At 41.3% G+C, this 15,113-nt stretch overlaps 1 protein-coding gene across 3 annotated transcripts in view; it reads right to left on the minus strand.

The window, feature by feature from the left end:
• Positions 1–15,113, minus strand: part of itsn2b (intersectin 2b) — a 42,534-nt gene that overhangs the window by 6,053 nt on the left and 21,368 nt on the right. For all 3 annotated transcript variants that reach the window (XM_034224268.1, XM_034224266.1, XM_034224267.1), the window contains 13 exons: positions 12,789–13,639; positions 12,372–12,493; positions 11,965–12,225; positions 10,620–10,816; positions 9,023–9,078; positions 8,060–8,226; positions 7,588–7,618; positions 7,337–7,458; positions 7,078–7,174; positions 6,762–6,956; positions 3,049–3,170; positions 720–826; positions 66–249 (listed from right to left, as the gene is read on the minus strand). In XM_034224268.1, coding sequence (XP_034080159.1) covers positions 66–249; positions 720–826; positions 3,049–3,170; positions 6,762–6,956; positions 7,078–7,174; positions 7,337–7,458; positions 7,588–7,618; positions 8,060–8,226; positions 9,023–9,078; positions 10,620–10,816; positions 11,965–12,225; positions 12,372–12,493; positions 12,789–13,639 — 2,512 coding nt within the window. The remainder of the gene's footprint in view (positions 1–65; positions 250–719; positions 827–3,048; positions 3,171–6,761; positions 6,957–7,077; positions 7,175–7,336; positions 7,459–7,587; positions 7,619–8,059; positions 8,227–9,022; positions 9,079–10,619; positions 10,817–11,964; positions 12,226–12,371; positions 12,494–12,788; positions 13,640–15,113) is intronic.

The following is a 15,113-nucleotide window of genomic DNA, read 5'->3' on the forward strand; positions in this document are numbered from 1 at the left end:
AACATCTCCACTATGACCTACATTCTTTTTTCCCACTCCCTCTCTCGCTGTCTAACCCTTCCTACCTTGAGGAAGTCCTTGAAGTTCGGCTCGCTGTCGATGCGTGTCTGCAGCAGCGTTGCACCGTTGATCTGGCAGGAACAGAAGCGGATGTAGGGCTGCATGTGGGACAGCTCCGCGGCCAGAATGTCTCCGATCATCTGCACCGGCATGTTGTCCCCGCCAGTCTTCTTACGCACACGCAGCGCCCTGCACACACATAAATACAAGCATAAACATCCATGCTCCAGATTTTACTTTTCATTCAAAGCTACTGTTCATCCTTTTCTTATGTTCATACTAGACTTTGTTTATATGTGTCTGTCCCCTTAGTAGATTGTTATATTAGAGTGTATTCTAATTTATTCTGTATATTTTATATTGTGTATTCTTGGATACTCTGCTTTCCTACTGTGAATATGTATACATTTTATTTAAATGTTTAATTTATTGTATTTGTATTTTATTCTATTTTTAAGAATTGTTGTAATTGTTGCACAATGACTGTCAAACATGCTGCTATGACAAAACAGTTTCCCAACTTGTGATAAATAAAGTATCTATTCATCTATCTATCTAGACAGGTCTATAGAAATAACTTTAAAAAAGCTGAAGTTGTAACATGTCACTCCATCAGACTGACTCTCTCTCCTAGACATCACACACTCCATGATATTTACTTGAGAAGTTTAGTGTTGCAGGCCAGCAGTTCTTTCCAGTTGACGAAGATCATGGTCATCTCAGCCTCATTCAGCCTGCCTGACTCTAACATAGGCTTTTGGAAAACCTACACACACACACACATTGAACAGAGAGAATACATTAGACAGAAAGGAAATAGCAGATTAAACACACTGTCATCTATGTGACCAGGAGATCATGCAGACACCCCGACACACTTTGGATTGACAGAATATGTATCTTATTCAGAGTAGATCACCTTGTTAAATAAAAAAGGGACAGTTCCAACACAAAATACATTTTTACGTGTACTTTCTTTATCAATCTAGACTTTCGCACATGCGTAGATTCAAACTTTTCTGTGAGGTCGTATGGTAGTATGTTTGTGGTTCGGTGGAAAGAAAAATAATTTGCAGATAAAACAAGGTCTCTAGATTTTCAGAAAATTACTCTAGAAAGAGAAGTTGCTGTTGAGTTATTAAAAGTATTTAGTTGCTACTTCCATTATATTAGAGAGAAGGCAGGCATCTGTACCAATGATTTATTCGGTAAACTCACACAAAAACATTCTAGAGCACATGTGTCAAACTCAAGGCCCGGGGGCCAAATCAGGCCCTTGGTGGATTTAATTTCGGCCCGCAGGATCATTTCTAATTACTATTAGATCTGGCCCGCCGGTATATTGCACCCACACCTTAACTCAACTTGAGGGTTTCCTCAGCTCAGAGCCTGAGCCCAAACATTGACGAACTTGCACCCAAGATGAGATGCCAAGTATCTGGCTTGAACTAGCATCACAGAGCAGCACACTGAGGGCCCTTCTCACTTCTCTTATTTTTCATTTCCTCGCTCCTCGGTCTCGGTCTCACCGGAAGTTAATTTGTCTGCGCCATCTTGAGTAGCGTCCCAATGGCCTTATTTTTGCCGGAGGACCGAGGAGCGATAATGGAGGAGCTATAACCGAGGAACCACCAGACCATCCTTCGATGAAATCCTCAGACACTCGCGCCGCCCCCTTACTGTGTATCGCTCACTGATTGGACGATGCAGTGCATGCACTGATCTCATGCTTCTTGATGTGAGAGCAGTTTCCCAGCGGAGTGAAGAAATTACATGAAACTCTCTCCTCAGTCTAAACTGTGTTTTGTTTCAATTAATGTATCATTTAGTTACAAATATGTGATATATCTGAACAACAAAGTGGTCACAAATCATTTTATTCATTTTTTGGAAACATTTTCATGATCGCTTTTTTTGTTTTATATTTTCATTTATTGTCATTTCCATCCAGTCAGTCATTAAGTGCTATTTAAAATGTTAATGTGCTACATATCCACACAAACAAACAAAGTGTGCAATCCAATGAATGTTAATCTAACTGGGTTTTAATAGATAACATATCTATTTTTCTTCTTTGAATTATTTTATTTATTTTGTGCACTCTAATCAATATTAATCAAACTATTGTTCGTTTATACATTTTAAGAATGGCGTTTATCTTTTTTGAGAATTAGTTCTTATTTTATTTTATTTATTTGGGTCTACAATAGATGATACAATTGTTTGTGTCAGTAAATGTGTACTAACAGAGGCGGGGGTGTGTGTGGAAATAACGGGGACAGAGCTGCTGTCAGACGATCAGCTGTGCAGCGTCATCACAAACGGACGTCGCTTCACGTGACGCTCCGGAGGAAAGGACGTCCCATTGCTCTTAAAACTCATTTCCCTGCTTCTCGTGGTTTCCTTGCGTCCCTCCATGCTTCCCTGGTGGGAGGGACTAAACGCAGGGAAACGACGCAAGTGAGGGACGCAAGGAATCCATTTAACCGAAGTGAGAAGGGCCCTGAGTTTCAATGGATGTTTCCTTCTGCACTTTTTTTCTTGCGACAACAGGGCATGTTTGGTTTTTTCTTTGAGGGAAATCGTTTTTTTGAAGCTGTTGTTGGCCTGTGGAAAAATGTAATCATTACATTACATGTTACTTGTTAAGAATCATAAGAAATGACTCCGGAAAAGCTGCAGATAGAGCCATAAGAAATGAATGCAACTGATTATTTAATGTTTAATGTTGTTTTTATAGGCAATCATTTAAGCTTTGTTAGTTCAGGTTTAATATGTACAATAAGTTCATTTCAATAAGTTTTGAAATAAACATTGAACCAGTCCGGCCCTCGACTAGTACCATTTATTTTTTATTTTGGCCCACTGTGTATTTGAGTTTGACACCCCTGGTCTAGATTGATACGTTCCACTACAGGTGAGACGGGAAATATGTATTTTGGACTTTTGGGTGAAACTCTCTCTTTATGAAGGACATGTGTCCATTACCTCCATCACTATCTGCAAGTCTTCCACGTATCTGTCCTCGGTCTGGATCAGCTCATGGATGTAACCCTGTCTCTTCTTCTCCTGTGAGCTCAGAGTGTCGAGGCTGTTCAGGTCCGCACACCCTGCAGCACAGAAACACACAACATTCAACCAATGCAACAGAAACCAAGACACTACTCAAACCTCAGCAGCACTTTAGCACTGCTTTCACTGCCTCCTGCTGGACGTTTGGACAACAACAACAAAATATGCTGCTTTTATCACTTTCAAAATGTATTTAATTGATTGATTACATTGAAATTAAACATAAAGTTAACTATAAAAAATACAGAGACACTATCTATAATATACCTTAATAGTAACAGAGAGACATTACAACATTACATAAACATGAATTGATACTTTGATATACCTGTATGGATTCCATAATGCCACAAATGACAGTCAAAGGATTTCTCTGAATTCGGTGGTAAAGGGTTTCTATAATAATTCTTAAAGACTGACTCCCAAAAGTTCACTAAGAAAGGACTTGTGAAGGAGTGAGGCAGTTTCACTTCGAAATGTATCACACGTTAGGTCCACATCAAGTGGAGCTAATTTAGCTTAAACACGATGCTGCTCTCTTTAAGTCGTCTGCTCTCAAGTTTATGCGCGCACAGTACTGAAGCTTTCAGAAAGACGGGACAGAAAGGGGGGAAAAAAGGGATGAAAAGGCAAATGGAACACGACAAAACCAGTAAATACGTACCTGATACAAGGGTCCCATTAACCCATTGTGAGGGTCCCATGCTCTCTGACTTTTGCTCCCTCACTGGGCTTTCTCCTTCCTCTCCTGTGTCTGTCTCCTCCCAAAGGTTTAAAAAGTGAAAGCTGCTCTGTAAAGTCATTGTGCTGACTGTCTCTCCAGGTATTTAAAATAATTATATGTCTAATGCTGTGTTTGTCTGCCAGTACTCTGTCTCTCCTGTGTGTCTTTTTCTCTGTCTGTGCTCTTATCTTTCCCAAAACCAGACTTAAACCTCTCCTAGACCAAATCTGTTTGTACCAAAACAGGAGGAGGAATCTTCTCTTTGTTTCTCACCCTGTGACGCATGTTTGGCGCACAACAAGCTTGGGTTTTTTCTAACTTTCATAGACTTCAGTCAATTGAGACTATTTGTAGACACCAAACATTACCTCAGTAAGAAACACACATGGATGTTTAACCGTGCATACAGTACAGGTCACTAAAACATTTAAAGGTTAGTTGTTCACATACTGTATATCTGCCCATCTTAATCTTGTGTATACACACACACTCTCACACACACAAAACCCCATAGATATTTATTTTGACAATAACAAAAAAATCTGCTAAAACCATTTTAATATGTATACTTTATTTTAGAACCAGAAAATATACTAGTACACATCTTGAAAATACTGAAACCATCTTGTACGACAAATGTTCTGTATATTTTTTCAGATCAGTTTTGCTAGTGGTTGCTTTGACTGAGCTCTTGATACGGCCTTTTGTCAGTATGGTTCAACCAATTTCAAAAGTCTAAGAGCATTAAACTGAGCCAGGTAACCTCTGTAGGTCATTGTCATTGTGGTGAACACTGTTAGCAGGAGCTCTTCTCATTTTTCAATATGTTGTGACTCCTTAGCTCCTCTCTCTTCCTGCCTGTAAACAAGAAATGTCTCTAGGTGCGCCCTCTACAAGGACGAATCCTTTCTTTCAACTTGTTTCCATCTAGTCTATTCTCTGCCTCCATCTACATTTCAGGTCTCAGACAAGGAGAGGAGGAGAGAAGGATGTACAAAATGATTAATAAGAAGAGCTTTTGTATTCAGAAAAAATTCAGAGGAGCAGCAAATACAGCTTTCAGTTAATATAAGATGCAGCAGCAGTTTGTATGACAGCCCTCGAGGAGAATGTCTGTCAATAGTGTTAAAACAGTGCGTCATATGGGGAAGACTTGCTTCATCTCACTTCAAAAACAGTTATTGATTTAAATTTAACAGACAGGATGTACCATTCTGCTTGTACCATTTCATGTCTAAAGTAAGCTAAACTAAAGGTTTTCAAAGGCACAAAATCAAAAGCCCACAAAGAAAAAGTGGAAATCAAAATAATATGCCACATCTCCAAACATCTGTAGAGATTGAAATAGAATATATATATTTTAAATACTGTTCCCTCAAGTTTTTGTTGAACATATTTACTACTTTATTCCTTCCTGAACATATTTCTCTGAAGATATACTTCAATCCTTATTGTTTAAACAACTGAAGGAGGGCTGGGCCCCAATTTGGAGCATGCATTATTCTTTTTAGATATCAACAAGCTTGACGGTGAGGACACATGAAGTGTCAGTCAAACCTAAACATCATGGCTGAGAAAGACACAACTCCGAGGAGAGACGGATACAAATAGTGGGCTCTGTGTGAGCTAGACTCTCATAACAGGAGAGTAAGAAGGGCAGAAACAATGTGTATGAAAAGGGGAAAAGGAGTTTGATGCAGCACAGAATAAGGGGGAAATACGTGTCTTGTGAAGGGAAAACAAAGGAAAGACGAGGGAAAAGCCACAGAGAGACCCACTATTTCTCTGCATAATGTACTATCATCAGTTCACAATCAGAACAAGTAGTGAGGAAATCCAAAAAGGCACGGAGGCTTTTAAATTCACAGAATCATTATTCGTTCACAGGCAACACATGACTCTCCCATTGTTTCCTCTATCACATAGCCATTAGTTCAATAAGTTAGTAGAAAGGGAGTCCAGACACAGTGCCACTTCAGAGCAGTGTGTAATAGTGGGTCTCTCTGGAGTCAGGAGTAGGAAGAAGGAAGGGGAAGAGGAATTTCTACCGCCCTAGAAGGAGAAAGAGACAGAAGCCGAGAGAAAAGGGAAGGAGAAGCGCAGAGTGGGAAGGGAGTGAGGGAGGTGGGGAAATAGGAAGAAAGGTGAAATAGTCAGTGAGAATAAAGGATATACAGATGAAGAGATGGATGGATGAAGATTCAGTAATGGTTGATGGGGGTTGCAAAGATGAACAAATGATATGTTTTAGTTAGTTATAGGCCCAATCCCGATCTCCACACACAGAGAAGTTGAGTCGCGTTTCTCTTAAAGGTCCCCTATTACTGGGGGGTGGGTTACCTTGGTTGCTGATTGGCTAATGGTTACACAAGCCAGAAAATCGTAATGACATCATAAAGTGGCCAAAATCTGATCAGCTCATTTTCAGACAGGTTTTTATATAAATGGATCAGGACAAAAAGAGAGAGAAGTCTGAGTCTCTTTACACAGAGGGGACACAGGTTGATGTAGAAAAGACATGAACAAGTGGATTTTGCACAATAGGTGACCTTTAACACTTGTTGGATCGGGGTTACCTCACTGGGAAATCCTCTAGTGCATTGAGGCTCTGATGCATCCTTTTTAACACTATTATTTTAACGCTGCATATCTGCAGACTTTCATTAGAGACGTGCCTATAGTTCATCAGTGCAAAGAGCCTGTGAAGATCTGGCAATTATTGTCCTCATTCACCCTAGGACTAAAGCTGCGTACACAAGCAAAGTCATGAAGCCTGAGGAGGTCTAGTGTTCAGGCTTGAGACTGGGATTGGGCCATAGTGAATTGAAGCAAAAAGGGAGAAGAGCATCTCCGTATTTTGCATATTTTTTCATGATATCATATCATATTTAATGGCTCTACTTACACGTTGAGCTGGGGTCACATTCTGTTGTGGTCATCTTAACGTAATTGATGGGGAACAGACCACTGACGCCGTTGATCTCTCCCCTCCACCAATCAGGGTTGTTCTTGTCAAACACGTTGATCAGCTGACCTTTAGAGAAGCTCATCTCATCCCCGTTGGCGGCTATGTAGTCGTATATGGCGATCACCTGACACACTGAGAAAGAAAAAGAGTTACACCATTATATTATTTATATTTCTAGTGTACTTTGTTATTTTTTTATCACTGGTCTTCATCTGACATGTATTTAGTGTGTGTGTGTGTGTGTGTGTGTTACCTGGTTGAGGTGCTGGTGTGGATTTGCCGCTGGAGGATCCCAGTACTTTGACATTAGAGGAAGGAAACCAGCCCTTCTGACGCTTTTTGCCACGGGCCTAGAGTCAGATAACACAGACAAACGTGGAAAATGATATTTAAATCAAACAGAACAGCAGCTGGTCAACAACTTTCTCCAAATCCTCCCTTAAGTCCAAGAGGACGGAGATCAACTCTAGCGTCCATCAAGACACAGCTGTGAACAGCAGATGGAAACTGACCTGCAGCTCTCCGAGCCACCAGCCAGAGTTGTTCTTGCCGAGGATGAGGATGAGTTGGCCATTTTCCAGATTGAGCTGTTCAGGGCCGGTGGAGGGGTGGGCCTTCATCACCTGGGCGATCTCTGTGCACACAACACAAAGATGCAACTTTTAAAAAATGCAACAAAAAGGTATTCTGCTCTATTCTGGTACGTGACTAAGTGACTTAGCGTCAAAGATTAGACCAAAAAAAGACTACATTATGAGCTCACCTGGCTTCTTCTTTGCAGATAAACTGGATGTCTGAAATAAATACAGTTATATCATCATTACACTGCTTTATAATGTTATTAACTACCACCACAAATACCAAAACTGATATCAATGTTTATGTTCATGTTTTGAGTTTGTGCTTTGAAGTCTAGAAGGGGTCTAGAACAGGGTCCCCCAAATAAAAAGCAGTTTTGTACTATAGTGTGTATGTTTTTGAGATGTATGCCTTGCATTTGTGTTGCTATAAGTATTGTTAAGAGCATGTGATTAATTGGTTGATTGTTTTTATCTCTGGCTTATGTTTGCATATGTGTTCTTATTTGTTGTGATGTCTGGTCTTGATGCAGCTAGTCCCCTTTCTCCAGGATATGTTTTACCATTGGAGACAATATAAAGTAACCTAATATACAGTAAAAGACCGGCTACAGTGTTTTTTTCTCTTTTATATCGGCTTGTGTTGAGTATTCTTACATCGGCCTCTTTGGGTTTGACGTAGTTGCTGGGGAAGACGCCGGAGCTGCCTCCTATCGAGCCGTGCCACCACTCTCCGTCTCTCTTGCTCACCAGGATCAAATCTCCCTCTCTGAAGGTCAGATCCCCCGGCTCCGGAGACTCATAAGTGTACAACGCCGTGTACTCTGGAAAGGAAAATAAATAATATAAGATCATAAACTAAGGGAAATGTACTCAAGACTCCAGCTTAAACAAGGCTTGTTGCTAAATTAAACTGACCCACCAGCCAGATTTCTGACACATTAACCCAGATATTGTTTTACATACATTCATTGCAGTATCTACCATAAAGGCAGATTGCACCTGCCATTTTAAGACTTCTCCTAAAGACTTGGTCTAGATTTTGAGGATTTTATTGTAAAATTCAGACATTAAATATAATTTAAAACGGAAACTAATAGGAAATGCCTTCACTGACTCTTACACCATCTAAAAAAACAATTACAAGATGTTTAAATAGGAAAACAGCTTCATGTATTCAGGGTGAATTAACTGTATGATGATTAAAGGTGGGGTAGGTAATTTTGGAGAAACCAGCTCGAGTGCGCAATAATTTGAAAATACACAACCGGAGAAAATCTGCCACTTCCTCACAGAGCCCCTCGTCCAACACACACGAACACGCACATGACCAATGAGGCACGAGATAAGTTTGTGCACAGATGGAAGGCTGACAGGCAGGTAGGCCATCCAGTTACTTTAGCCGGGCCGGCTCAGATGATTGGTCGTGGTTTTTACAGTACTACAGCTTCCACGGATGATATTTTTTTTAATGGATTTTTTGCTATCGGGATGTTAAGAGCATTCCATGGAATATAACAAAAAGTGTATCTCGAGCCGGTTTCTCAAACTTACCTACCCCACCTTTAAGTATAAAATATAGTTAGTGAGGCAGATATTGCAGAGGATATTTTACTGTACCATCAAGATGCAGGCTGTCGCTTGACTCAGAAGCATCTGGAGGGGAGCCCTTCATGCTGTAAACACAGAGACTACATCACCAAATGTATTCATTTATGTATCCATCCAACCATCCTACAACACTTTTCAGGATCACAGAAGCTGCGACCTCTGGCTCCTCCTGAGGGATGCAAAGCTTTCTTAAGCCAGATGGGGACGAACGGCTGCTGCATGTCTGCCCTGGGCTTTATGAGTTAAACTGCCAGGAGACAAGCTAGTAAAAAGCAGAGATGACCATAAGCGCCCACGGTAATACATGCGATGACTCCTTATTTAAGTACAGCTGAAGATTGTGCAGCAACTTAAGCATTAAAATATACACTGAAAGCGTTTTTCTACATGCATCAAACGTCATACGTTCATACTGTAGGCATATTGGATGAATATATGAATGAATGATCTTTATTGACAAAGCTTATTACAGCAGAAACATCTCATTGCAAACACACACTATAACAGACAATGTTAAGAATGTAGTTTTCTCCTGCTTTGTCTAACACACTGAATGATTTGAATCATAATCGCTTGATGCCTGTAGGTGTGGAGTATATAAGCTGTGCCTAAAAATGAAATATAATTAATGTGTAATGATGTTTAATTACAAAGGTCCTGATGAGCCATCAAAAGGCGTGATTTCTTTTATATTATTGGCTATGCGTGAGAGCTAAAATGCAAGCCAAATTCTCCTTTACAGTATTTCAATGCTTGTTCACAATCTGGTATGCATTAAAATCTGCATTAACTAATATAAGTGTATTTGAGGCAATCGGGGCATTAGAATGACCCAGAGGTTAACAAATGTGAGCTTCTACATTATCTTTTAATTTTTGTTTTTCTTATGTAGCGTAAAGGGACTACAACTGCAACTATAACACAGGGTGGTTCATTGACAATAAATACATTCATTAATTCACCTTGAACTTTTAATGTTTACGAATGAAATATGGCTATGTTCCATGTATTTTTTCTTTTAATGTTTATTTTATTATCTTTTCTTTTTAATGACTGATTTTAAATACCATTTTCTTAATGTCTTTCATTTTTTGTAAAGCACTTTGAATTGCCTTGTGTTGAAAGGTGCTACTGTATATAAATAAACTTGCCTTGCCTATGTTGGGCTATAACCTGAGCACTGTGATTGTAACCTTTATTTGTTTACTTTTACAAATCCTTTATTAAGCTGTTTGCAGTGTATCTATGGATGTACAGATAACTGTGATTACTTTGATGCTGAAGAACACTTTAATATTAGAACAATTTTGGTTGTAAAATTACTTTATTACACTTGCATGGCAGATTCATGGAAGAATAGATAAATAATGATATTGGCACAAGTCAAACTGAATCTGAGAATATGTGCATCATGTGAATATACAGATTTGGCTCTGTTACGCTATTTTCTATGCATATTGTTATTTAAATCAGTCATCAGCTCAGTTCCGGTACTTGGCAAGCTCACCCAATAGTTTGCTTTCACTTTTACAAAGAGGGAAATCCACTCTCCGCCGCCTAGTTTACTTATGGTGAACAAATAGTGTTTGTGTGCATGAAGACTCACTCTGAGCTCTCTTCTTCTCCCAGCAGGGTCACGTATGATTTAGGGAACCAGCCCCGCTCACTGTTCAGCTCTCCCAGCCACCAGTTCTCCTGCTGCTCCAACACCTGGATCACATCGTCCTTGTTGAAGTTCAGATGGCTTTCTGTCTTTGCTGTCCACGAACACAGAGCCTGGGCCAGCAGGTTCCCCACCACCAGCTGAAAGACACAGAGAGACACAGAGAGATACAGAGTGCAGTGAGGGGGGATTCAAGGAGGAATCGCACAGCTTATGCATCCGGTCAACATGTGCAAACAAGACAAAACCTGTAATTCCCTCAAAGCATTAAATGCACCATGACAAGCAAACAATAGCTTGGTGTTCATATCTACTTGAACGTATTCAAATGAGGTACATTGCATACATTTGATGCAAAACCAGCCCCTTTCTAAAAAAAAGTACCCTCTATTCAAGAACAGTCCAATTCACAAAGGTCACAGCCCAGAGCCACATACAGCTACAAAGAACTTCATTGGGTTGGTGGTAACCGGTAAAGTGTTACATACAATCAAACTAAATTAGTTTGGGATGCAAGAACATTTGTGTCATGAAAAATAAATGAATAAATGCCCCTCCCGTTGTCTTCGAAAAAAGAAAAATAAGGTTACTATTTAAATTAAAAATCTAATAAAAATCCTTTACTCTCTTTATTTGGTTTGGATGGAATACACAGTCTTCTTCAGCCTGACTTTCACGCCTCCAAACAGTTGCATCGGCCTTAATCAAATGTGTACTTTGTCTCATGGATAATTGCGTGTTTACATTGTAATATAATAATTAGTGCATTTCATACTTTCATTGAATAAGACCATGAGACAGGGCAGAGGGCAGATCCAAAGTGGCTTCAATCAATTCTTTATGAATTGGCGAAAACACGTGGGTTTGCTATCCTGGCTCCAAGATGGTGGAATGAGCTCCCCATTGACATCAGGACGGCAGATAGCTTGCACATCTTCCGGCGCAAACTGAAAACTCATCTCTTTCGACTCCACTTCGAGCGCTAGAACGATTAACGAAGCACTTTTATACTAATAAAGGACTGGATTACCTAAAGCCAGTTGAGTAGCACTTGAAATGTTTGGCTCTATGAAACCTGATATACTTATATGATTCTGTTTTCTTCAAGGTTGTGTCTTCCTGGTCGAATGTACTTATTGTAAGTCGCTTTGGACAAAAGCATCAGCTAAATGCAATGTAATGTAATGAATTGGCCCCTGAGTATTTGAGCGTTTCCATCTGTCCAGACAAGAATCATACTGTGATAATCAAAGGGTAGCAGCAGTAAAGTCACTTTTACACCTCTCACCTGTCCTTGTGTGTCAGAGGGCGCAGGGTTCGGTGAGTGTGTTGGTGTGAAGGCAGACTTTGTTCCCGCTGCCTTGACAGCCTCTAGCGCATTGGAGAGTTGAGACTGGAGTGCCAATTTAGGAGCAGGGGCAGCAGCCGTCACATTGTTAGCTGCGTCCGATGGGGACGCCCTCTCCACGTAGCTCTCTGGGAACCAGCCCATCTTGCCCTGTCTGCTGCCGAACAGCCAGCCCTCCTCCCGCTCCGTTGTCTCATCCACCTGACAGGAGATAAAGAAGATCAAAGGTTAAAGAGCAAGGAAGACAAGAACAAAGAAACATTTGAACAGGGAAAAAAAGGTCCTTTCTCTACTGCTGCAGTATTATCTTATGTCCAGCCCTCGTTAGCCTTCATTTTCAATCTTACCTCGATGATATCTTCCGAATTGAAGTTAAGCTCTTCGTTGTTTCGGGCAGTGAACGGGTACAGAGCTTTGAAGGATGTTAGCGCCGCTGACTTCCTGTGATGTGTGGCTCTGGGTTGTCCTCCTAAAGCAGAACATCAGGGATCAGAATGTGAGTTTAACTTCAAAAGTGGTTTTAATAAACGTAAAGTGTTGCAAACGTGCAGGTAAATGTGTAAGAGGTGAACTATATACATCTAAAAAAGAATAAGATGAGCTAAAAACTGAATGTAAAATTAAATACTGCACAGGAATAAAATACTGTTTCTTGTAATACTAAACAAATATGTGAAAAGCAAACAGATAAATGCTTGGAATTATCAAGGTGTGTGTGTGTGTGTGTGTGTGTGTGTGTGTGTGTGTGTGTGTGTATGTCCTACCCTTCCTCTCCTCCAGTCCTCTCAGCAGAGCCGTCAGTTTCTCCTGAATGTCGACCTTTCCTCCTCCTCCTCCTCCTCCTCCTCCTCCTCCTCCTCCTCCTCCTCCGCTCGCTTGCAGGTGCTGACGAGACACCTCCTCCTTTCTCTTCCTCGTCTCCTCAGCCTTCTTCTTCTCCTCTTCCTCCTCTTTTCTCCTCCTCTCATCTTCTACCCTCTTCCTATCCTCCTCACGCTTCCTCCTTTCCTCCTCTTGCTGCTGAAGCCTCCTCCTGTCTTCTTCTCTCTTCCTCCTCTCCTCGTCCTCTCTCTTCCTCCTCTCCTCGTCCTCTCTCTTCCTGCTCTCCTCAGCATCTCGGACGGCGGCCACAGCAGCTCTCTGTCTCCTCCTCTCCTCTTCATCCTTCTCTCGTCTCCTCTCCTCCTCTCTCCTCTCCTCATCTAACTGCTTCCTCTCTTCCTCCCTCTGGCGTCGCTCCTCCTCTTCTTTACGTCTTTTCTCCTCTTGCCTCCTCTCCTCCTCCAGTTTCCTCCTTTCTTCCTCTAACAGCCTCCTCTCCTCCTCTAGCTTCCTCCTCTCCTCGTCCTGCCTCCTTCTCTCCGATTGCTTAATCCGCTCCTCTTCCTCTCTCTTATTCCTCTCCTCCACCTCTCGTCTCTTTCTTTCGGCCTCTTCCTTTGCTCTGAGCTCTCGTTCGGCCTGCTCCTTGGCGGCCTGGATGATGGCCTGTCTCTCTCTCTCCTCCTCCTCCCTCTGTTTGGCCTCCTTCTCCTCCTGAATCCTCCTCCGACGCTCCTCTTCGTCCTTCTTCAGCTTCTCCTGCCATTGGCGCTCTTTTTCCACCTTAATTCGCCTGTAAGCAGGAAGCAAACATTATTTTAAAAGTGTATTTTAAGGTGAAAATAAATGTATTTCCCCTTTTTGTTTGAATTAACATTTCAAAATAGCTTATTATGGTCATTTTCAGGTTCATATTTGGATGTTGTGCCTCTACTGTGACATGGGTACATGTCTTAAAGGGGACCTATCATGCTATATTTGAATAATATATTGTAGGGCCATACCTATACAAGGTATTTATACGTTTTTTTTTTCAAAATACCAAACAGATAATGCATTTTAGCCATGCCTCATTTCGCTCTATTTTGCTCTCCTCACCCTGTCTTTGCATGGGCTGCAGCTGACCACGCCCCTCTGCAAAGGAGGGGGCCGAGTTACGAGTGTCATGTTACCATGCTGTTACCATGCTGTTACCATGCCACGGCAACCTCTCATTCCCCTGATTGGTGGAGAGTTGGCCATATAGGCGGAGCTCCTCATCACTGACATCAGACTATTTTCAAATCTGGATCAGTCTGTATCAGATCCGTTAAAGCCCCGTTTTTAGAGATTTTGGGTATGGAGGAAAAGAGAGAGGGTTGTGTTTTCTGACACTTGGTGAGTTCCCTGACACACCGGGGACACATATTCATGTATAAAAGACGTAAAAGAGTGCATTTTGCATGATAGGTCCCCTTTAAGGTTAAAAAAGGTCTTTATTTTTTGTCATACTAGTGATTCTCAAACTTTTTTCAATAATGTACCCCCTTTGAAAAAATTCAGCCAAGTACCCCCTGATCAGCGCAATAACTATTTGTTAGGGGAAAAGATGCCTATATAAAGATGTACGGTGCTGCTGCACCATCAGTGTCTGATTTATTAAAACAACAACATTGTAACTGAAAAACACTTAAATGCTACCTTTCAAATGTTTTCAATCCATCACTAAATTCATGGCAAACCAATTTTAACATCATGCAATAACACTAGGTGCGTTCACACCTGCCTTGTATAGTCCGGTTGAATCGAACCCTGGTGCGTTTAGCCGCTTGGTGCGGTTCATTTGGGTCGGTGTGAACACAATCCGAGACCTCTTAAGTGAACTAAACAACCGGACTCTGGTCCGCTAAAATAGGTGGTCTCGGAGCGCTTGCTAGTGAACTCTGGAGCGGTTCATTGCTGGTGTGAACGCGATCCGCAACAAAACATACGAAGCGTAGTATTTACGTGTCACAAGAACGCGGTTATCTTCAAAAATATTTAGCGAAAGAGTCTTTCAAGACATCCGCGGTTGTTTAGTTAAACAGTGAAGCAGAATGAAGTGTTGAATAGTGAAAAGTAAATATTCTCTGTCAACTAGCCTACATAAAAGTAAGAACGCCTGTCGTCGGTGAAACGCCCCTCCTCTGCAGAACGTCTCTCATGGATAATGTGCAGCAGCGCCAGTCATTATGGGGAAAAGAACACCGACAGGCTGATCAGGAGCCCGACGCGAAGCGGAGGGATCT

This window comes from Gymnodraco acuticeps, unplaced genomic scaffold, assembly GCF_902827175.1.
Source record: "Gymnodraco acuticeps unplaced genomic scaffold, fGymAcu1.1, whole genome shotgun sequence".
NCBI classification, from domain to species: Eukaryota; Metazoa; Chordata; class Actinopteri; order Perciformes; family Bathydraconidae; genus Gymnodraco; species Gymnodraco acuticeps.